This window comes from Falco cherrug, chromosome 4, assembly GCF_023634085.1.
Source record: "Falco cherrug isolate bFalChe1 chromosome 4, bFalChe1.pri, whole genome shotgun sequence".
In the NCBI taxonomy this organism is placed as follows: Eukaryota; Metazoa; Chordata; class Aves; order Falconiformes; family Falconidae; genus Falco; species Falco cherrug.
Window position 1 is genome coordinate 24,160,716 of NC_073700.1, and position 24,274 is coordinate 24,184,989.

Below are 24,274 nucleotides of genomic sequence, written 5' to 3' on the forward strand. Positions count from 1 at the left end.
TTCCCCCTGCTCCCAGAGCTGAGCATCTCCATCTGCCTTCCCAGTAGGATCTCTCACTGGGGAGACAGGTTCAGGTCTAAACTGTGCCTCACACACTGAGGTGGTCAGCATCCCTTCCGTGTGCACAGACCCAAGCCCAGCCCGAGGAGATTGTGTAGGGCTTCACGCAGCATTGCTGCTGCTCCGAGGGTGAGCTGGACAGCTGGAGGGAACCCAAGGAGCTGGTGGTGCCCAGCAGCCTCGCTAAACGTGCTCCAGCCGTCCAGGATGGAACTGTCCCACTGCCTCTCAAGAGCGACTGGCCCTGCAGCGCTCCTTCCCTGGAGTAGGCTTCTCGCTACAGACTACAGACAACCCCCCCTGCTGCAAACGAGGCATCCCATCCCCTACCTTTGTGGAGAGCAGTCTGGTCAGGTAGATCTCTGGTAGGACTTTCTTCCGATGGCTCTGTCTGTGGGACTTTTTATGTTCAACGGATTCATCAGTTGGGAGAACCTGGTCCGATATATAACATGGTCAGAGCGCTCCTCTCTGGAAGTGTCACACTGAATTTTCCTTTAAGTATAGAATTTCAACTACATATAAAATTCAATTAAAAAGCAGTTACTGTGTCATAAACACACCCTTATATGGCTTTAAAAAAGTGATTCATAACAGTCAGGTTTTCTGACATTTGTTTCTCTTGTGCTCTTTATTGCCTCTCTCAAGCTAGACAAAGAAAATTAAACAATCAATCTCACTTTGCATGTCAGGCTGTTCGCCTTCCTGGTCTCTGCGCACTACTGCTGTGGGGCTGCAGTTTAGGCTCCTGGAAGCAATGCACAAGGCTTCCACGGAAACCAGCTTTTCTTAGATTTGGAAAAAGTGCAAGAACGATCAGCCAATATTCCTACCCTGGCCTTTTTAAAAACGAAAATAAATATTCCCCTGGTCAGGCCAGTTAACTACTGCTCTGTAATGACCTAGCAAGCCATTTAAGTTCATCTTGGCATTGTTTTGCACGTGCAGATTTGGTTTCCCATCCCCTCTCCCTCCTTGCTGTGTATTGTGTGCATGTACTCTATTTGAGCACAGAGCCTGCAGCCAAGAAAAAAAATAATCAGGCTATAAAATACTGTTATGTCCATAAGACATTTTTTCATAACAGATTTTCACAGCATTTAGCACTTTGTACCTCCAGCGTGGTGCACAAGCAGGAACTTACAAACCCCCCCAGCTTTGGGAAGCAGAAGACGGCATGCTGGGGCTCCCAGTAGGTGACTTGACCAAGGCTGCGCAGGGTGCTACCGGCAGCATTGCACCGTGCTCTGACCGTGCTCCTGAACTCTCTCTGGCTGCTGACAGCTAGATCAGGCACAACAATGACTTTGCTATCCTGGTAATTTTTTATTATGTTCCACAGTACTAAAGCTTGTCTACAGATAACCCTTCTGCGCCTCTCTGAGCCTCTCTGAAGAAAACTAACGAGCCCTAATCCAGCTTGTTCATCACGCCTGACATTCCAGCCCATGGAGATGAATTAAGTTAATATCAGCAAGGCTGGGACGATTTTCTCTTTTATCACATACACTGAAAAAACAGGACCCACAGACTTAAATGCAGGAGGAACGAGGGATCACCGTGTGCAGCCAGCCTGGCTGGTCACCTCATTGCTCCCAGCGCTTTCCAGGCTCTCCTCAACAGCCAGGCTGGCAGCAGAGGACAACCTGGAGCCCTGCCTGGCGGAGGGCTCACCACAGCCCAGGGCCCACCCCAGTGTGACAGGGACCAGCTGCTGCTGGGGATGAAACAGCCTGTTCGGCACCCATTTGCAGGGATGAAAGCAAACAGACAGCCATTGTAAAGGTGAAATACGTCAAAATACATGGGAGGTTAGATGGGCGCCCTTCCACTGCCGCAAGGAGCCCTGCCTCCAGCATCCTGCTGGCACCCTGGGCTGGACTGTGTCGCCTGCCCATGCTCTGCCAGCAGCCTCACTGTCCTGGCAGCAGGAGAGGTCTGGGAGCGCAGTAGCTGCTGTGACCCGTCCCTTCATGTGTTGGTGCCATGCTTCAGAGCAGGTGTCCTCGAGCAATGGCTCTGCTCCCCTGGGAGGGCAGAGCGACCCCCGGCCCCCTGCCACCAGCCTCTGCAGCCAGGAGCAGGATGCTTACCAAGTGGAAGTACTTCTCGGTGTCCAAATCTTTCACTGTGAAGAAGAAGAGACACAGTGGCTCAGTCGGGGGACTCAAACTGAAACCTGCTTCCACAGACACCCTCTGTGCCTTTGCCTTCCACAGGAACTCCAACACTGAGCTGGCATTCCCATCCCAAGTGGCCTCAGCATTTTTCTTTGGTTTGGGGTTGTTTATTGCCTTCTGGGGCACACGGCAAGTACCTCAGATAGTACTTTAAGGAGCAGCTGCGGTCTCCCAAAGGGTGTTTTAAGAGGGACCCAAGAGGGCAGAAGAGCAAGATCAGCACACCGGGTGCTGGCTGTGGTTCAGGCAATGCCACCATGCACCGCAGTCATTAACGTGCTAAGTGCCTCCACTTCGCCTGCCTGTCTTGCTGTCGGTCCTGGGATGGCTGCACCGCCACCACCTGCACGGCAGGACTCCGACCTGCAGTCCCTGCTGGGCGCACAGGCATGTTGCTCAGCTGTAGCAAGGGGGAACGCCGTGGGAAGGACAGCTCTCTCTGCCCCAAATGTATGCCACAGTGTGGGCAAAGGGGTCTGCAGGAGAGCAGTGGAGACCCTGCAGGACCCGGAGGGCTTCCTGGGCATATCCTGGGCTGCTGGCCAGTCAGCTTGCTCGGCCGTGCCAGCCTTGCTCCGTGCACAGCATCTTCCTGGCACAATGGTGGCCCGACCGATGCCCAGCTCTGCACAATGCACCGTGATGAAAGTGTGCTCTGCGAGTGCTGACAACACCGGAGCCAGCCCTGCCCGGGCTAACACCACACCCCAACGTCCAGACAAGGCTGTCGGCAGCCGGCTCTCAGCATCCCTGGCTGGAGACACCCCTCTAAAAACAAAAGTGTTTCTGCCTGGTCACCCGCAACAGGGGAAGTGAGACATTACCTCTGCTCAGCGTGGTGTCTTTCTTGTCTGACAAACTCATGGCCAGTGATGCCCCTTCGGGGATCTGCGGAGGAAGGGAAGAGCAGACTTCGATGACGGGGGCTGTAATGCTGCCTCCTGCAGATCCACAGATCCCGGAGATCCCGGGAGCTGGGAGACGCTGGTGCAGTCGCTGCTCTGCCACGAACATTCTCTGCACCTCCCATGTCCCTGCTCCCCACCTTGGAAATGGGCAGCAATGGCACTGCCCTATGTGGAATGGGTTTCTTAAATGCAAATACAAGATAGTGAGGTTCTCAGATCTGAAGAGAATCAGGCGAATACGTGTATCCAAGATATATTTCTGGATGTCGGCACCAGGTAATTCCAAGAGGAAAGAGTGTATGCTGTGCAGATGTTGTTTTGCTTTTCCCCAGAAGGGGAGAAGGCACCCAGCTGCAGCCCAGACCCCTGGGGCTGGTACTACCTCTCTCTCCTGAGGGGCACCGTGCCTGCAGTGGCGCTCCGCAGCACGGTTGTTACCCAAATAATACTACTAATAAATACTCAGCTCCGGTTTTGATTTTCGATGCAGTGTTACAGAGCAGTGAGGATTATGCTTCCAGGCATACTGGAGAATATGGAAATTACCTAAGAATTTCCGGTTTCATTTAATTTCAAAAGGAAAAATGAGCAAGAAAACAGTCTGATTCACCACATTTCCCCCCACTTTTGGCCCCTGCTCCTCCATGGCATCCCTAGCCCCTGCTCTCAGGGCAGGCAGTGACAATTGCACCAGTGATTTCAGCAGGAGCGCGGATCAAGAGCAGAGTGATATTAATCAGCCAAGCTGGTGGCCGTTGGGAATAGGAGCTTTTTTCCCTTCCGCTTTCTGTTGTCAGTAATAACTTGTTTTGCATGAAGAGTGTTTAATTAGTTTCAGTGTGTTGCAATATTAACGAGCTTCTCGCCAGGGCAGATGTCTATTCCCTGGAAGCTCTTGCGGAGCTATGGCAACCTCCCTGTTTGTTCCCGATGATCCTGTTTTTGGAGGGGGAATGCAGGTTGCCCCTGAGGCCAGGCAGGCTCTGAGGAAGCAAAGCCTTCCTGCAGTGCTGGCAGGTTTACCTTGTAATGTGCTAATGTGTTGAGTTTCTTCCTGCCGTCCTCCACCACTGAGGTGTCATCGAGGTCCCGGAGGATGTAGCTGTCGGTGCTGGTGGCGAACCACTCTGAACACAGAGGAGGGAGAAGTGAGGCACCAGCCTGAAGGAGGCACGTGCAGCAGGGCTGGGGGCTCTGGGCACCAGGTGCACAGCGCTCAGGGGCTGCACAGCCCCACTGCTAAGGCCTCTGGGGTTCTGTGAAACCACAGCAGATGTTCAGCAGTGGCCTCCACGGTTAGCCCCTGGAGTGGATACTTCCAGACCAGAGCGGACCTGGATGGACCTGGGAGAGGTGACTAAGGCTGTGCTCAGAGAGGCGAGGAAGAGCACGCCTCCCCCTTCCCCTCTCCCTGTCTCACCCCTGGGGACCGTGTGGGACCTGCCATGTGGAGCACCAGGCAGGTGAGATGCTGCATGCCTGCACATGGCCACCGAAGGCTGGTGGCAGCTCCTGCAGGGCAGAGCTGGCCACGAGCCTGTGAGCTGGGGACATGCCACACACACCAGCTGGGAGGAGCAAGGCCCTGCCACGGCTCCAGCTGGGGCATTCCTTGGAGACCCTCTGGCACTGAGGACATTCACCTTGCGACCGTGGCCAGCCGGGGCATGTCTCCACAGCCCACTGCACAGCACGGAGGCACCACAAGCAGCATGGGTTTCTCTCACCAGCACTGGGCTTGGGTCCTTCTTAAATTTTGGGAGAAGGAGTTGGCCACCGGGTAGACAAATGACAGACCTGAATCTATGGCCAGACAAGAGTCCATGGGCTCAATTCTAGCTGCATATGGAGAGACATGTACTAACTAGCCATTCACAGGCCCAGGGGGGTTTTGGAGGGTAGCCCTTCTGGAGCTAAGACTATAGGCTTTAAAGGGTGCAAGTCCAAGCATCCCTCTGCTGCACTTGGGCTTTCCTAAAGCTCCTTTGCAGTTACATACCCAGTTATTCCTGCCCACCAGCATCTGGTCCCATTGCTCATTCCCGAAGACCATCCTCAGGAAAAGGCTGCCCTGACATCTGTTCTCTCATCAGTGCCACCTCCCCCACAGCTCTTTGACAGACACCAAGAGCTACCATGCACCATCGAGTGCTTCATCTGATTTTAAGGACTGGCTGGTCCAACGCATCTGGTCCTTACCGAGGTCAACGTCTTCCACCCTTGGCCACTGGGAGTAGGGGACGTTCTTGCAGAAGGCCTCCAAAATCTTCTCCTTCACTTGGCTGAGTGTGTCTGTGTCCATGGCCCTGACGCTCAGGGAATCCATCCCACAGCCTTGGAAGGAGACGTTGAGGTTCTGCAGGCAGAGGCTGTGTTAGGGGTGACCTGCCCATTTCTGCGGGCTCCTGAGGACACACGGAGGCTGCAGCACCTGTCCAGCTCTCCCTGGAGTGCCCTGGGCTCTGTGCTGCTGGAAATCAGGCTGAAATGTGGTCATCTAGGCTTTACCACAAGTGAGAGGTACTGATTTATAGCCGCCTGGAGGCCGAAGACATGTTTGTTGATGGAGCCAGGAGGACACAGGGAGCGACGCTGTAACCTCCTCGCATGCTGCCTTGCTAATGGGCCTTAGCCCTGACACGCAGAGACCACCTTGGGGTGGGAGGAAAGGTCAGCCCCCATGACTAGTCATGTCCTCAGCTTCTTGGCTCCAACCGGTGACTAATAGGACCGCCAAGGCTCATTGCTCAGCCTCTCCCTGATGCAATGGGCTGAGGTCCTTTGTTTAAACAAGCTTTAAGCATGCTGCAGGCTAGGTCTGCTGCAGTGCTGGAGCCCGCCACCAGCACCACCCAATAACCTGCTGGAGAACCTATGGAGCAGTGGGCCAAGCAGCTGTGAGGGGCTGCAGGCTTCCACAAGCACCAGCTCGGACCTCAGGCATGCACAGCCACTGCCACAGTCGCAGCAGAAAGCTGCAGGGCAACAAGAGCGATTCATAAAAAAAAAAATCCTCTCCTCTTTTATGATCAGCCACCACACCAGTCAAGCAAGGAGAGGCAGAGCCCAAGAGCCTCTTCCTCTTGCAAGCCATGCAGACCCAAACACTAGCATGGTGTCTCCCTCCTGCCCAGGGGCTTCGCTCTGGGACAGCCTCAGCTCTGCCTCTGCTTATGCCCTCTGCTCCCTGGTGTGCCCAAACCTGAGAGCAATGCTGCGCCTTTGTTTAGTGGTGAATGCAACCCTGAAGCCATCTCACTGCCTGACTGGCAAGCCCAGGGCGGGAAGCTGCAGGTGCCAGGAGCATTGCTTGGGCATAAGCACAGCTGCCTCTTAGGACAACACCTGGTACATGTGAGTTATGGCTGGGATTTTCACAGCCTAGAGGTTCCTTTACAAACACTGCTTTTCAGTATCAGGATACAGAGACAGCATCCTTGGCCATGAATGCTGTGAATGCATAGGTGAAGTCCCAGTTTTCCCCATAGCATTAAATGAAGATGTTATGTATACTATGCAGGTGCTCTTCAAAGCAGAAGTTCAGTTACCAGCAATGTGGGGGACTGCGGTGAGCAACCTGCAGTTGCTCTCCTCCCTCTGACATGCTCTGTTCATACTATTCTTTTTCTGCAAAGTAGGAAGCAGCCCTGCTTCCCCTGCTCAGACTTATGAAGTTACCATTTCTGCCGGCTAATACTTTGCGCCCTGCTGCTCACCCTTCTCGGTCTGCATTGTAAATTTACAGGTCAATTGGTAACAGGAATCTGCAGAGGATGTGGAGCTCAAACCTGCTCTGAGTTACAGTGATGCACAACTAGGTAACCTACTGACTTCAGTGAAGTTGCTCCAGATTTATGCCAGGTAATTGAAAGCAGGATTTGACCCAGGCTCTGGAAAGGTGTCTGCTGAATTCTGCGTCAGGCGCCGGAGGGAACTGAGCCCTTCACATGCACAGCCCTCGCCTGCTCCATTCCCACAGGAGGCATTTTGCAGAACTGCTTTTCAGATTCACTCCTGTAACAGCCTGGGCAAAGCCTTCACCCTGAGACTCACGTTTACAGGCAGCACCTTCCCACTGCTAGCGAAGATGCTCTTTTGCTGGCAATGGTAAATCTGTTGCTTTAACTCACTGAATATGGCAGAACACATTTCCTTACCCCTCTTCACTCCTAATCTGAGCTACTTAGGTGACCCACCAAGGGACAGAGGTGAAAACAAACAGTCACTACAAGCCTTGTTCTGCAGTTGACAGCTTGGGCAGTGGCAAGTGCCTCTGCGGGTATGTAATTTACATGGTTATCATCACGCCTGCACAGGTACCAAATCAGTCGCTTGCACAGCTACCCCACTGGGGTACACACCCGTCAGAGCCCCGGGGTGTAGGTACTCACCCTCGGCTTTGCCTCGATGTTCTCCCTCAGGAGCCACTCCTCGTTAAGGGTGTACCTCGCTTTCCCCGTAATGGCATCGATAGAACCTTTGTTAATCTGCTGTTTGATGGCACAGATCAAGAGGAAGAAGGGCTCTCCGACCGTCTCCTGGGGAAGGAAAGAAGGCTGAGTGAGCAGATCGGACTTAGTGGTGGTAGCTCCTTCCAGCAGTGTGGAAAGGACAGACTCTGTGCAGACACCGAAGGTGCCCCTGCACATTGCGGAGCAGGACCAGTCCACCCCCGGTGCTGCAAACCCCTGGCAGGTGCTCGGTGCTGTCGCCCCTGCAGCTCCCACCAGCATCTCTCTGAGGCTGCTCAGAAGTTTTCAGACCTGTGGCAATGTGACAGCATAGATGAGGAAGAGGACATAACAGTCGACAACAGCCACAGGCAATTTTCAGGGCGTGGGGGTGGGTGAACTATAACTGTCAGCACCAACATACCCCATCCGACTTCTCCAGCAAGTACCACAGGGCTGAGGGCTGCCACAACAGGCTGCACCAGCATTTGCTGCCTCACGGGCAGAGTGCTCGGGTACTGCTCAGAAGGCAGGGGCATATGTGTAGCTGGGCTGAGTGGGTACATGAATGCACGATGCTCAGCAAACTATAAATGTGCATTAATTTACATGTGAAATTACACATGAACTTCAGGGAGAATCTGGCATACCCTGGTACAGAGATGTTTCTTGCAGTCTGACAGGGCACAGACCACGTAACATACTGCATTCAGCAGGACAAGGATGGGGCTGATGTGCACAAAAATCTGGGTCTACAGAGATATTTGGGTGCCCAGCTTTCTCATGAAGGTATCAGCCGAGCCCCTCTTTGCACTGCCTGGTTTGCCATTGAAATCCATGGAAGTGAGCCCACTGTGTGTGCCTGTGGCTCTGGGAACTCTCGTTCATACTTCTCATACCACAGCAGAGCCCTGATCACAGCAAAACAGAAAGGATCAGGGTCAACAAGCTGTTCCCATGCGACAGCAAGCAAACACACCATTTAACTCCTTACATTCATCAAACTTCATCTTACAGGAGAGAGGCAAATTGTGACACTGCTGCAATGAAAACAAAAAAGAGAACAGGGCCAGCTATTTGCGATGCGGTTCAGCTACACGGTTTAATGTCAGATTTCTGATCCACTTCTACCTGCTACGCTGATGTGCAAGTAAAACATAAGATAATTTCTTAAGAAACTTTTCAGTACTGGAGTACATCCCATTCTCCCTATTGTTCATGTGCAATTTCCTTCCAATGACCCAAGTGCAAATTACTGCACATTTATGTACTTTCTGAGCCTCACACACACCCTGCACAAACACTCCTGCCATCTGAAATCCTACTCAAGATAACAGATATCGGATGATTTTGATATTTATCAGCTAGGAGCTGCTAAATCCTGTTCAATCTGCTTCTTAATTAGGAGCTGGTGATTCTTTTATTCTAATTGCCCTATAATTGCTAAAGCAATTAGTTTGATGTCAGTTTTGATTCGGCTGCATTCAGCGCAGTTGACGGTAAGACACTACGGCAGGGCTGTAGGTGGGCATGCACCATCTGTGCCAATGGTGCACCCACTTTCTTTTCTGAGGGCAACTTTTTTCATGAACACTGGGAAGCTCCTTGGGCCTTCTGCTGGAGTTTGATGACCTCCTGCAATGCTCCTTCTGAGCATGCAGCATGGAACGGGCTCAAGCAACAGAGCTGCCAGCATGGAAAGTGGAAGGAGGCACAGCTTCCAGCAAGCAGAGAAAGATGTGAAGTCTTGAGGACATGGAGAAGCTGAGGACCACAAACAGAGCACAGAAAGTGTCAGAAGACACAAAAAATAGTTAGTTTCTGAGGGAAAAGGTGGGCATACAAGGTAACAAGCAAGGAGGTGACACTGGCACAGAGACACCCCCAGGCTGCAGCACCTGCTTGCCCCACAAAGTGATCTGTGGAGTACTGCCAAGCTGACCCTACACAAGAAGTCCCAGCAGCTCCTGATGATGGCCCTGCTACAAAGAGGAACCGTTCATATCGCATGGGCGTGAGCACACAGTGGGGATGAACCCAAGGCTAAATTCAGCACTGGGTTTTGGAGCCTGCCCCGTCCCTGCCGTGGGAAGCTCTGGCCCTGGCCACAGAGGGACACGATAGGACTGCCAATGGCCATGCAGCTGGCTGCCTCCAAAAACATTTAAAAAGTGCGAGTCCTGCTGATACAGGAGCCCTTTATGGCTTGAAACCAGCACAGGCTGCACGGGAAGGGGCTGACGATGTGGCACCTTCCTGCAGATGTAAAGGTGTGCTGGAAGGGGCAGCCGGGGGAAGTGGAGGAGCTTCAGACCTGCCACAGCATGCACGAGCAGGACAGCCCCGGGGCTGGCCACGTGGGAAATAATGACAGTGCTCCGCGGGTGAGATACTATTTCTGTTTGGCTTTTAGGCTCAGGAACTGTGGGATGATATGGAAATCTGCAAAAGTGTTAATCAGAGAGCAAATTTCAAAGAGAGGAAAGAAGGTCTGGCAGGCAGGGACTAGAGATAAAATGGCAAACTTGGAAACCTCAAGCATTGTTTGGAAAACTTGTCTGGAAACAAATCAAAACTGTCTTTGGACTTGGCTAGTTGGGAGAGAGGAAGTTTAACTAGAAGAGATCAGTGCTGATTCAGGACAAAAAAAATACTTAAAACACAGTCTGGGGCCTTTTTTCCTCCTATTGTGAATGTATTTTAATGAGACTTCATTTTCGTTTTTGACTGAACTGTTATGGGCTCTTAAAGCTACCCAGGGCACTGAAATAACTTTGCAGTAATGGAAAGCATAGTTCAGGCTGGCACTACTTGAACTGTTTCACGCACGATGAGCGTGGGAGGGCTTGTTTTTTATATGCTGGGGAAGAAAAAAAAAAAAAAGGTTTAGAGCACAGACTGGATTCACATGTTGCTGCCCTATTAACAAGGCTGACAAGCCATCAGAGATGTCCTCCCAGGAACATATTACAGCCATTTCCAAAAGGTCTTGGTGAGACTGGGGTGGGAAAAGCACAGAAAACAGCTGCTTACCCCAAGTGCCTGCTAATTTTTGCATGATTATCTATTTATTTGTGTTCTGTGAAGAACCAAACCTCAGATCCATCCCACATGCAAAACGTTAGGAAGCTCGGACCCAGACCTAAAAGCTGAATTCCAGGACCTGAATTTTCCTTTAACTCCCTGTCTGTCCCCTGATCCTGCTAGGAGCCAGGCACAATGACACCACGGTATCTCGTGGGGGAGGCTTTTCTTCCAGCATTTTCCACCAAAGCTGGAGCAGAAGGTAGGGACATGGACCGCTTTATCTACAATTCTCACTCAGTTCTGCAGAAACGGAGGTCTGCATCAATTGTGCAAATGCCGCAAGATTCCTCTGAATCCAGTCCCAAGCAGCAAGACTCCTGCTAGCTCTCCGTCGTATCTCCTGCATGCAGGGAGCCAAACCTCCCGCTGCCAGTGGTGACTCCATTGCCTTCAGGTGCCCTCCACATGTTCAGACCACTAGCAACTGTGGCCTGCAACTCCTTCCCAGTTGAAGACAGCTCCTTCAAATCATTTTCCCCCAAAACACAAATGGATGGACTGTTAGGCAGAGCATTAACGAGAAACAAATGTTTCAAGCATGTAGCGTTGACTTACAAGGGAAAATACAAGCGCTTGGAACCTTTCCACTGCACAACGGCAGGGACCTTTGCAGCAGCTGTTTCGAATAGACGTTGTGATTAATGGGGATAATTCAGGAATGAAAACCAGACCCATCGTCACACGTCTGACAGACCAATGCTAGAGGCAGGCAGGCAGCCTTTTTTTTTAACCAAGAAATGCCTCTCTGAAGGCAACAGAGCCTGATCCAGAGGAACGCAAGGCACAGGGGAGGCATTTGACTATGGCTAGTATTTAAATCACAGCTCTGAGCTGAACCCGGCCCCGTGTGAGGGGGTGCCACCTGCCTGACTGCAGCCGCTCCCTGCTCACCTGCGCGGTGGGGAGGGTCCCGGCTCTGCTGACCCAGAGCCAGACCCCTGTCCCTCTGCAGAGCCAGCTCGTGTCCGCCTGGGACAGTCAAAGGGCTCTCGGGACGCTGCTGTCTGAGTAATTCTCTTCCTCCTCTGTGCTTCAGCAGGCAGCACAGCTTCTCCTCTGATTGGGTCCCTCTGCCCTCACCATGGAGCACACGTGATGTGAACATCTCTTGGACATCAACTCTGTGCTGCGCTCTAGTATGGAACTGTGCTTTTCAGCAATGGGCGATTGGCCGCGGCGGGCGGTGCTGTGATGGTCCCCGTGGCCATGGTTTCAGGCTGAGCATGTGGACCAGAGAGGGGACTGCAAACCCAACTGCGGTGTTAGCCCTGCTGAGGAACGGTCTGCAGGCAGGCAGCAACGCGGGTTCAGCTGATGGCCTCTCTGCTCTGCAGAGGCCACCGCCGCAGACCCCTGCCCATCCCTACCCCGTCCTGCCTCCTGCAGACAGCTCACACCAGCGCGGCCCCGGCCGCAGCCACAGCCCCCAGCCCCACCACAGCCCCCAGCCAAGCCTGCGGTGATGGGCACCTCCCCACCAGGCGCCCAGGGCAGGGCAGCACGCCGGCCCTCGGCAGCTCCTCGCCACTAATTAGCTGCACAACATGCCCAAGTCTTCAGGTCCATGTGATAAGACTCAACTTTCTTCTTTTTTCTTTTTTTCCCCTGAGAAAGCCTTCTTGCACAATGTCCATTTTTAGCACAAACTGGAGTTGGATCAGATGCCTTACATGTGGTCTCCACTCTCCAAAAGGAGAGATCAGCACTTTTTTCCTGCAATCGTTTAACTACAGGCACAAAAACTGAAGATTAAAAAAAAATCACTGTCACTCCTTTTTGCTCTTACAGGCTGGATAGCTGCGCTGCATCGGAACAGCCATCCTTATTTGCTCCTGTAACTTTTCTTGCATTCTACTGGCTAATTATGTGAGCTAAAATGAAAGATTATGAACTACAAAACCACGCGCTTTAGGACAAAAAGTGATCATCAGCTGGGATCAGAAGTCATTACAATATGTATGAGGACAATACAGTATTGCTTCTGCGGCTATAGCAAACACATTGGGAAAAGAGATTTTTCAAAGGCTTTTTCAAGGCTCTCCCCTGTGGGTATAATGGGGTGTCCTCCAATTAACTGCCATGGAATCAATTAAGTTATTGCTCAATTCTTCTGGGAAATTCCAACAAGAACTGGCAAACGTTGGAGATAAAGCACTGAGCAGATGGACTGTTGATGTGCTCTTGAGATGCCAAATATATTCCTTTTCCCTACCATAAGAAGACAGTCAAGGCTGCTGGGACAGACATTCCACCTCTCCTGCCTGGCCTGTGTGGAAGCAGAGGATGCCTCCCACACGAGAAGCCCCCCACACCAACAGGCACCGACATGGAGCATCCCCTGCCCCAGCACCCTCCCGACAGCTGGGGCTTGAGGCAGACAGTGCTGAACTGGCTGGTGATCATCAGCACGGCTGCATGAGCTGGTCAGGGAAAAAAACAACAAACAACTGGAACCATTTCCAAAACCTCAAGCCATTCTGGTTATTTTTCAACTCTGCTAGGTGAAAGGGTGAACACCTGAAAGCATGGTGAAAATGTTAGTTCGTGCTCTGGCCTTGGGAAGGGTCTGCTGAGAAGTCTGATCTCACCAAATCCCTGGGCAGAAGTGGAGAAGCAACTGAATTTAAGGTTGCTTTTCTACACTTGAACCTTTCAATACACTGGAGTTTGTCAACCATTAGTGACCGTTCAAGCGGCAATGCTGGCAGGTATTTAGGTCCTCAGCTGTCTCATGCCTCCCACATGCAGCGCAGGACTCGCACCCACAACAGCAGCCATCTGGTTCTCTTACTCTGAGATAGCTGTACATGCAGATGGACATCCAGTTGGTGAGCATCTTCTCCACCACGGATTCCGTTCTCCTTAGCATCAGCTTGGGGTTTTTGGAAGCTGAAGCATCTATTAGATCCACCAAGAGGTCCTTCATGATGCTGGTGTAATACTCCAGTTTCCCATGCAACGCAATAGTAAGCAGGGAAGCCAGGTTACATCTGGAACACAAAATTGTGGATGACTCAAGCACCAACCCAACAAGACTAAACTGCTGACTGGCATAAAAAGCCCCCAAAACAGGAAGGCAGTATTTCACACAATTTTCACGAGCCTTCTCAATGGCATTAAAACTTCAAACCCTCTTTCAGTGCTGCTGGATCTTGGGCTGACACGCACCCTCTTACTGGTGAACCAAGTGTTCAGGGACACAAAACATGAGCGAGTCGCTCGTTGTACCTTTTGGTGCTCTTCAGAATAATGGAGGTTTATGGCCATCTGTTTCTAACAGAAAAGCAGGAGGCAAGTGTAACCCAACCTTCAAACTGAAATGCATGGCACGAGACACAGCCTGGATCGCTTACAGGGAAGGAATAAATCAGTATCCTCCAGCTGCCAAGTCTTTAGCTCTGAATCTCATACCTGTCTCTAACAGCAAAGTCCTTCTGTTGCTCGAGAGCATGGACAAACACGATGAGAAAGTGCTTGTTGTTGAGTAAGGTGGAGAACAGCGAGATCCCTTCTTCCATATTGGGTCTGCAGTTTTCAGGGATCTAAGGAAAAATATAAGAGAGCAGAGTGAGAGAGACCCTGCTTGTTCTTTTCCTCCAGCTTTTATCCTTCCTGACGGCAAGGATGTCTCTGCTGAAGGTGGAGGCACTGAGCTGAAGACCCCTTCCTCCCTCTGCTCAACAGAAGTCAGCAGCACGCCTTCCCGGCGAGGGCATGACTGCGTGCACCACACGGCTGTATCAGAAGCAGCCTGGCCTGCTGGGCGGTGGCAGTGGCCACTCCTCTCTGTTTGGCACTTGTGAGGCTACCTGGAGTGCCGTGGCCAGTTTGGGGCTCCCTGCTATGAGAAAAACAGTGGCAAACCAGAACAAGTGCAGCCGAGAGCTGCCAAAACAGCCAGTGGGCACAGGCGGAGAGGGCTGGGTTTGGTCAGCCTTAAGAAGAAGCTGTAAAGGGAGATCTTGCTGCAACCTTCAGCTGCCTTGTGGGAGGGCAAAGAAAACAGACCCAGGCTCTGCCTCCCGTGCTCCACGGGACAGTGCTGAGGCAAGGGACACCAGATGGAGCATGGGACACTGATTAAATATAAGGAAGGAAGTTTCCACCTTTAAGGTGGTCGGGCACTGGAACAGGGCCCCAAGAGGCTGTGGGATTTCCATCCTTGAAGATGTTTGACACAGCTGGACAAGGCCTTCAGCAATGCCACCTAGTTGGAGCTGCTTTCAGCAAATCTCCCTTCCAACCTAGAGTGATTCTCTGGTTCTTTGACTCCTACTTCTTGTCCGCATGAAATGCAGCTATGGGACAATAACAGCTTTTACAAAGTCCCTGGTTGGGAGGAATCTAATTTATGATGAGCTGCGTATGGGACTGAAGTGACATATAATACAGTAACACCCAGGAAGAAGAGCCTGCAACAGAGCCAGGGAGGCTCTCAGGACAATGCTCCTTCATGTGAGAGCAGATCCACAGATCTGCCTTCTCCATTCAGCCAAAGCTGAGCTGACGGTGGTGTTAATTGTTTTCTGTGACCGAGCACCCCCACGCACCACAACAAAACGCATGGCACTTAACACACACGAGCATAGTTAGCAACCACTCAAAAGCATTTGTTTTGTTAGCGGGTTACTCACTTTCCATTCCCCCACCAGGAGCGGATGAGTTTCCTGGACCTGGGAGCCCACCTGGGAGCTGAGCTGCTGGGACGGCAGGATGTAGCACTCCTCGTAGAGCGAGGAACACTGCAACCAAGCACAGTGTTAGGGAAGGGTGGCTGCACCCGGCCGGGGACCTCCTCATTTGCCGTGCACCACAAGGGAACAAGACGGAGAGACATGTCATCGGGACTGAAGACCACCCATTATGAAGAAATGCATTGGTAGGGTTTACAAAGCTGTTAAACACTTCGCAAGAGCCTCTTGAATGAAAAAACACCACAAGAATGGGGGGAGGCAGATGTCTGCACAGACACAAGGCTGTTAGGGTGGGGAGACTGCAAATAGACTAATTTGACAGCTAGAAAAATCCCAGAAGAGAAAGCATTATAGAAGACTAAGTCAAAATAGAGGAGTACTGGGTGTTTTAACATATGTAACTTTTGAAACAGATGGGAAAAATGTTTAAATCTCTAACATTCTTATAGCAGCCTGAATCTTAAAGACTCCAGTGTGCAGATATATAGACACTGGATAACTTAAAAACCCGATTAGTAACTACTAATGAAACACTCCACAGTCATAAATCATCATCTCACTCCTCACCACTGAAATGCAACTGCCTCAGGGGTGAAATACGGCTGCTGTTGAGGGCGCACAGTGACACAGCGGAGCAGCCAGTGATGGGAATTACGGCACCGGTGTGTCTGGTGTGGCCCTGCAGGAGGACCCTGGGTCTGGGCGCCCACAGGACATCTTACTGGGAGCACCGTGCACCCAGCCTTTGACAGAGAGGAGAAAAAACAGGGGGAGACAGACCTCTAATGAGGTCCTGAGGACTGGCACAGCAGCTGGGAATGCTCGGTGGCACGCTGTGTGCAAAAAGCCCCCTCTCCCTGAATGCCAAGGGCAGATGTGCTCTTCAGCCACCCTCCAGCCTCCGCTGAGCAGAGCGGGGTGACGCTGCAGTCCCTGGGGAGCCCCCAGCAATCTCTGCTCAAGCTTTCAGAGTGTGAGTGTGCTTTCAGAGGAGGAGTGGCTGTGAGCCAGAGCAGCTCCCAGGACGGTATCGCCACCAGACTCCCATCGTGTGCCAGCAAGCCCAACCTTACTTCACACCCCAGCAGCTGCGCTTCCACTTTTGACGATAATTGAGGCTGAAATACGTGACAACTGAATATATAACAGCGGAATGATTTTGTTACACTGTAATAACCCTTGAGCAGAGGGAAAGCAGAGCCCTGATCTGGTTAGGACAGACCTGGGAGCGATTAGGTGCCTGTGAAACGCGGTATCGCCTTACTTTGGGGAAGAACGTTCGGGTGACAAAGTGCTTGTACTCCAGGAACGGGATCCCCTGGCTGCGGTTTAACTCCTTGGTCAGGTCTGTCATGTCTGTCTGCAGTTCCGCAAAACCTTACACAGAGAGACCCACAGATGGTAAGACCGCCAATACTCTACCAGCTGAGACAGTAAGCAGGCTGGCACTGAAAAGTGTGGCACGCCTCATCTCTGCCTCCTCGAGCCTCTCCCTCGAGTGGGCTAAAGCAGGGGTTTCTCGACAAGCAGCACATTACTGCCAGGGTTCAACTGTCAGCACTGAACATGATGCCCCGCCGCGCCGGTGGAGAGGACATCCCCCGCCGCAAGTAGAGCCGCCTCCACGGGAGCAGGACCTCAGCCTGCGCTGCAGCCACCTACCGTGGGGACAGCAGATGCAGACGCTGGGACTGCTTCTCCCATTGCTCTAGCAGGAGCATGCTGCAGTCTTTGTTGCACCCTTGTAAAACACACTACAGACCAGTGGGGCCTTCAAGCAACCCCCTGACATGGCCATGGGCCATTAACCCTGAGACATGGAAATCAGTGGCACTGACAATCAGTGGCTTGCCCAAGCCAGGCAGCAAGACAGCAGAGGAGATACACCTCCAGCCACTGAGCCTCATTCACAAACCCTGCTGAAGCTCAGCAGCAACGACAGAAATTCTCCTATAAATAATTCTACAAACTTCTACAGAGCAGAAGGTGAGCAGCCTCAAGCCTGCTATCCCAGCATCTCCTAGTTCTGGCTCCCCCTCGGTGCCCGGCGCAGAGTGGCTTACCTTTGCGGATTTCCTCCCGGATCTGCGACTCCATCTCCTCCATCTGGAGCAGGGTTTTCTGCCAGTAGCGCTCTGCTCTGCGGCTCTTTGTGCAAAACACAAAGAGAGCTGGAAAAGAGGAAGGGAACAAGCTTTTTGGACTAGGGCTTAGGAGCAGCTGCAGCTGGGATCAGTATAGTCCTCTGCTGACACGGGTGCAGAAAGCTAAACTCAGTGTTGGTTTAACACCTACAAGACCAGTAACTGATCAGGCAGTTGCTGATTATCTGTAAATAAGTAGAACCAGCTGGAATTTAATGGTCATGTTTTAACTGTCATCTTCAGTTTAGGTCTGGGCTGTCTATATTCAGCTTTACTGTACGTTAATGTATTCCAGCTGATTAATACAGATTTTAAGACATTTACCACCTGTATCACAGTGTTCATGTCTGACAGTCTTCCCATGCCTCCAGGAATATGTTTTAAGGATGGGTGGTGCATTTAATAAATAGCTTGCATTGTAACCTTTATTAAAAATAAATTAAATCCCTACCAGAAACACCTCATTTGCTGTGAGCTGACAGGTTTCTTGCTGCACAGCCCTTCTGGGCATGCAATGAGAAGACACCCTAGCCAGAGGACACGGGTGTGTTGCACGGCTTCCAGCAAGGTTAGCAAACTGTTGTGTCTGCTCCAGATCTGCAGCAAAAGACGCTTGCTCTGTTCTTCATGCTCTTTGCCAGGTGCCTATCACTGGCTGTTACTGATGACAGGACCTTGGGCTAGATGGACCTTTAGGATGCTCTGGGACAGTCATGCCTGTGAGTGAGCCCTGTTCAAGTCAGCACAAGTCCAAGACCAGTTTCTCACACCCTTTACTTTGTATTATAGTAGCTACTAGGTGTTTGGGGAAAAGGGTAAGTTTATAAATAACCACAGGCTCAAGCAACAGAGCTGAATGATGGATTCACCCAGCAAATGCTTCACGCTGCAGGAAGCTTTGATCCTGGCTTCGTCCCCGTACAGAGAGGGCCAGCCACTTGCTGCACCTGGAGCAGTTTCAGATACTGCAGAACTGCAGTACTCAAAGGTTTCCTAATGTATGAGTGAGTCATCTTCACCCCTCTGCACGCAATGGGAAAAAACCCTCGGGACAGCCTGGAAACTCACTGTTCTGTTCCCTTACCTACGACCGAGAGGACCAGCAAGATGCTGCAGATGACAATGGAGACTATGATTGCGGTCTCTCCTCCCCCAAGGTGCAGCATCGCAATTGTGTAGTTGAACTTTCCAACTTGGATCTAGGGAAGGTGGAGAAGCAGCAGCTGATCAGCATATTACCAAGTAGCTCAGAGGTCGAACAAGGAGGGACTGACTACGGGGCAGCACCTGGCAGACCTTCACCCAAGGATGTACAAAGCACGCTGGCTCAGCCCACCAGGCTTGGCAGGGAGGCTGGCTGGGGTACTTTGTGTGTCTCAGTAGAGTCCAATTCCCTTTGTGTGTGCTCTGGTGGAAAGCTGAGGCCGGCTCACAGCAGGCTGCGATACTGCCGCAGTGGCCAGCCTAGGCACCCCTGACAGGGCTTTGGTGGCAGAGCCACAGGCTCCAGCCCACGTCACGGCCCCACCATGCTCACCCAGAGCATGAGACGACCCTTTCTGAGAGAGCTCACCGCACCATACAGTAGTGCCTCTACTACTTTTACTAGAAAACCACTTCCATTAATCATCCAACTCTGTTATGCCTCTGAATGGCCTTTGAATCCCAGCTGCACTCTCCTTTCTCCGCCAAAAGCAGAACTGCTGCCACTCAGGAGAAGGAGCTCTTTCTAAAGAACCTTTAAAGTCTTTGAAATACAAATAAAGTAAGGGAATAAAAATAAATAATAATGAGACCAGAGATGAGTAATCATCTTGTGGCTAAAGCAGTGGACGGGGTGTCAGGAGGTGCTGGCTCTACTCCCAACCTGTACTTCTTGTGACACCAAACATGAACAACTTGAGCTCGGTTCCTCGGTCTCCTGATCGCTATAAGGGGAGAGGCCAACGCACATCACAGGCAGGCTGGTGAGTTTACTCAGCGCTGCTTATGAACAGTGCTTTAGGCCCCTGGGATGAAAGGGTTCAACAGCATCATCTGATAAGGAAAACTCATGACCATGCAAGTCTTTTGCTTCTGGAAATGTGAGTTTCACTTCTCTCAAGGAATGAGAAGCGAGAGGAACTTGAGCAAAAAAACCCCCCCTGAAATGAGGTAGGGAAGAGATGGAATAATCTTATGATTACATCTGTGTCATGGAGCAGCTCTGGGAGAGGTGCATACTGTGGTTAAATGACAGCCAGCTCTCAACAGCTGGGCCAAAGTAGCGCCGCAACCAGGCCCATCCCACCACACATCAAACACCATGCATCAAACACCATGCAGTGCACAGCTCCATGCCTGCTGGGAAATCCAAGCCTTTGCTCTGCGGAGCGCTGGTGGGGAACTGATGCTGCCAGCTGAAGGCATGTGGATAAGCTCCGAGCTCTGCCCCTGCACGGGAGGGCTGCCCTGCCGTGGGCAACACTGGCTGCCTTCACCCAGGCTCAGGGAAACCTTCCGTGCCTCCGACCACTGCTGCTGGACCATGCAGCCTGGCTCCCGTGGCTCTAAGCCCTAGTGTGCCCTTGGACCACCCCTCAGATGGACTCTGGTGCTGGTGATTTCTGGGGTGGTGCCTCCTGGCAGTATCCAACACTAAGAGCTTCAGTCTCATCCCCAATGCATGCTGGCTGGGAGCAGAGATGCTGAATGAGGACGAGAAGCCACAAGCACCACACAAGCATCTATGGAGGTTTGTTTGACAGTCTGTACAGCACCCTGCCTAGCATCAAGATTTCCATCTCTTTCGTCTGAAATACTGCAATGAGGCAAGTCCTGGATGCATTTTGAGTCTTTTTGTTTCCCCACCAACTCAACCTCTTCCATTTTCCAGAGGAGAAATCCCATGCTTGCTGTTTAATTCAGTGTTTAAACAGTTTGGTCATGAACAAAATTGGGTTTGAAGGCCTCTGCAAGCTTGCTCTGATTTATTTGGACAGGTCTATTCAATGCAATTTTTTATAAGGGGAATTAATCAGGCTGCAGGTTAAATGGCGACAGTGCCTGTGACCAGCACCTGGCAGCGGGTGCAGAAGAGGCCAGAACTGGAGGACACCCCGCTCCTGGGAAGAGCTGTTGGGGCCACCTCAGGTGTCACCGGGAACTGTACTCTGGCTTACAGGATGTAGCAGCCTCCCAGGGTGTGAACAGGACCCTCCTAGGACTAAACCAGACCAAAATAAAGCTCCAGCTCACATAAGGCGCTTCCAGAAGCTACTCAAAAGTGACCCCAAAACACAGGGAAGATGAGGAGCCCCATCTTCATCACTGGCTCCTCTCTACAGAAAGCTCTTGCTGCTCTGTGTGACCTGCTAACATGGACCTGGCCTAAGAACACCTCTGAGGAACGGGCATACTCAAAATCACAGTCAGAATTAAGATCAACGTTTTAAAGGGCTGTCTTCCTGCACTCCGATGGGTGCAGATGTGAGCTCTACCATCTAACAAGGACAAACTGGGCAGTCACAACAGCAGGCATCTCAGCTTGCCAGAAGAGAAAACTTGCACCAGCAGGAAAGGCTTCTGCAGCCCTTGGTAACCATCCTTGACACAAATCAGGCAGGGGCCACTGCACAAGTCTGGCCCCGTGTTATCAAAGCTATTACAAGTATGTTATAAAGGCAGCTGTTGCCTATGAAATGTCCAGCAGGCGGTAACTCAAACCACATACAAAGGTTTAACAAGTGTGAACAGGCATGAATACAAGTTGATTATTTAGCTGCACTCTCACTGCTGGTACCCTCTTAACAGGTACGTGATCTTTTAGGGCTGGGTATCATTCTCATGCTTCCTAGGGACCTACTAGGGCACTGCCCTGAATGTTTTATGTCAAACCAAGACTAGCAAACTCATAAATTCCTTTTCTTCCCCAAAGGGATTTCCCTGTTTCTTAGTTCTTACTAAAAGCAAAATTACCCTATTCAAAATTTCCATTAAAATCACTTGGGAAATTCTGCTACTTCTGCATTTCGCATTTCCATGTTTGCAACAGAATTTCACGCACCACAGACCGTAACCGGTAAACTGGATAGCCCTGTCAATGAATTGCTGGGGCATCTTCCTGCCTTTCTTCCAAGCAGTGCCAAGTCCACAACCTCCTCAACTCCCTTCGCAGCCTTCCTCCTCCTCCCTGCCCATGCTGCAGGCTCCCACCCATTCACTGTTACAGCACACAGACTGGGAGGGGGCTGCAGGGTCTCAGACCATGGAGACGGAGGCATTTGCTCTCCAGATATGCAGAGCCACAGTCACATCCCTGTGTGGCAACAGGCTGCATAGGACATGAGGGAAACTGAGGGCGAGCAGAACAGTTAAACCAAGCCCTTTGTGGAAAAAAGGACAGTAACAGTCTTGGAATCTTGCAGACACAAAGCAAGAACAGCAGCCTTGAACATCGACCTCTTTGCAGTGACAAAACAGCAGCCCCTGGGAAGCACCACAAAACTTCCCAGCCCTGCATGCTCCTCCTGCCCACCTGGTCACACAGAGGGACCCATCTCCAGTGGGTTCCTGCAGCGCAGTGCAGGCCAAATTCTCACGTCCACTGGTAGCTCTTCCACTGGCAGTGGGAGGCCAGCTGACTGAAATCTGCATGGAAATCCCCAAACCGACTGCAAATGACTAAAACTCACATGCTTGGGATTTCACAGTGCCTTACAAGAACTGACAAAACCTTCCCCTGCCAGCTTACGGCACAGTTAACCCAGCAGGCAGCTGCCGGTGCCCCCTGGTTCAGAGGGTGGCAGCCCCTCGCCGTGACTCGGGGCAGCCATAGCCTGTGCCCCACCAGCGAGCTGCCCTGGGGACAGCCACAGGGGCAGCCAGTGTTGTCCACCCTTCCATCCCTGTGGCGCTGTGTGAAGTGCCCGCCAGCGCGCCCGGTGCTGCCCTCCCATGCCACCTGCACGCAGGGTCAGCAAGAGGGACCCTGCCTGCCCCGCGCTCCAAGCCTGTGGGTTCCTGGGACTCACCGTCACCGGCAACTGTCTTTCCGAGGTGCTCAGCGACTCATTGACAGAGCAGTGGATGACTTTGTCTGAAACAATCTGTATCTCACACGAGATAAGGCCAATTTTCACTTGGTACTCATTGCTTTCCAGGCCCAGGCTGTCAGGCTCTTTCTAATGACAAAAATAGAATCAGGATGTCAGTCTTTAGAGTAGCAGTCAGAATTGCAATGGATCTTCCTGCTTTGCTTTTCTTATTCCCTGCAGTTTTTGAGACCCGGAAGGACTCTCTCCCTCACCAAGGACATTTTTCCAGCACTCCATAGGAAACGCAGAACCGGGCCATTCCCCATTTTCCTGTTTCCCATTCCTCACTCAGCATGGGGCAGGGGACGAGCAAGCCCCTCATGGAACCTGGAAAAATCTGCTTTTGATCTGCCCTGCTGTGCACTGCAGATAAGGATCTAAGCGCCCACCTGGGAGGGTGGAAGGATGTACAACAGAGGAGATAGCCCGGGGATGCGTCTGCAGAGCCTGAGAAAGGGGGAGTGCATTTCTGAAGCACGTTGCAGCCAGTGAGGATATCCTGCAGTGAACAATGGCCTTTGAATTACTATTGCGCATTGTCCAAGCCACTCAATGGCTGCACCCCAACTTCCTTGTTAACTGAGCTGAATTCAGTGGCCAGAAGGGAAGAATGCACAACCTGTTTCTGCAGGAACAAATATCTATTGTCAGGACCTTCTGGAGTACCTGCCTGATTTCAGGCCAGTGCATTATCATTCTTTTTCATATGTCCAGTATTTTATTTAGCTCTTGCTATTACATCCTTCAAACACAGCTCTCTGTCGTCATGCCTCAAAGGGCATCCTCAGGTCAGGCTGCCTCTCCTGGTCAAGGAAGATGCAGGTGCAGCAGGCTGAGCAAGAACTGCCTGCTCCTGTGTGGCTCCTGCCTCCTCCAGCCTCCCCCAACCCACTTCTCTCCCCTGTGTGTGGGGACAGTTGCTGTGCTCATACTTGGGACTGAAGAGCTTCCCAGCGGGGCGCAGGCCAGACCCCAAAAGAAGGAGAGCTGTGAGAACTGCTTTCTTACGTGTATAACCAGAGTTAAAGGCTCGCCAGGATGGTGCTTGATCCACTTCTCCTTCTTGGCTGTGAAGAACTGGGGGTCAGTATAGTACTCCAGGCTGAACTTGCTGACGTGCAGAGCCTCCTCAGGGTACATCTCCTCATCCAGGGCCAGATGGTCGTCTGCATACAGGCGACCGTTGAGATAGAAATCGACGGGTGCGGGTTTGCTCCCCACAGTGATGTTGGAGGCAGCCGGAGAGGGGCAGGTGATTGTGGTGTCGGTGTGAACCTTACACCTCTGAAAGCAGGAGAGAGCATGCATATCAAACAACGGACATGCCAAGCGCTCCCACCCAGCCTTGCTCCCAGCCTCATGCGTAGCATGGGCTACAGCCTCAGCTTCACACCCTGAACGCCTTCAGGCACCAGGCACGCAGCCCTGCTCCCAGTTACCGGGCGACAGCCCACCCAGACACTCACCGTTTGCTCTCTGCCAATGCCACGCACGACCATGGACACGTTCTGGACCAGCTCAAAGCCTCTTCCTTCCAGGGTGATGGTCCTGCCCCCGCTTTGAGGAGAAGGGAAGAAAGAGAGGGTGACTGCAGAGGACAACACAGCAGTGAGGTGCAAGGGCTGGGTCTCCCTACTGTCATTTTCCCAGGGATGCTTCCCAGCTGCTTGAGCAG

General features: G+C 51.9%; 1 protein-coding gene across 1 annotated transcript in view; it reads right to left on the minus strand.

The window, feature by feature from the left end:
- Positions 1 to 24,274, minus strand: part of PLXND1 (plexin D1) — an 83,826-nt gene that overhangs the window by 9,673 nt on the left and 49,879 nt on the right. Inside the window, exons 17-31 of the mRNA XM_055707346.1 lie at positions 24,066 to 24,156; positions 23,608 to 23,883; positions 22,537 to 22,686; positions 18,609 to 18,723; positions 17,444 to 17,551; positions 16,645 to 16,757; positions 15,321 to 15,428; positions 14,098 to 14,228; positions 13,478 to 13,676; positions 7,540 to 7,686; positions 5,348 to 5,504; positions 4,172 to 4,275; positions 3,065 to 3,128; positions 2,154 to 2,188; positions 391 to 495 (exon numbers count right to left, since the gene is read on the minus strand). Of these exons, the coding sequence (XP_055563321.1) occupies positions 391 to 495; positions 2,154 to 2,188; positions 3,065 to 3,128; positions 4,172 to 4,275; positions 5,348 to 5,504; positions 7,540 to 7,686; positions 13,478 to 13,676; positions 14,098 to 14,228; positions 15,321 to 15,428; positions 16,645 to 16,757; positions 17,444 to 17,551; positions 18,609 to 18,723; positions 22,537 to 22,686; positions 23,608 to 23,883; positions 24,066 to 24,156 (1,903 nt within the window). The remainder of the gene's footprint in view (positions 1 to 390; positions 496 to 2,153; positions 2,189 to 3,064; positions 3,129 to 4,171; positions 4,276 to 5,347; positions 5,505 to 7,539; positions 7,687 to 13,477; positions 13,677 to 14,097; positions 14,229 to 15,320; positions 15,429 to 16,644; positions 16,758 to 17,443; positions 17,552 to 18,608; positions 18,724 to 22,536; positions 22,687 to 23,607; positions 23,884 to 24,065; positions 24,157 to 24,274) is intronic.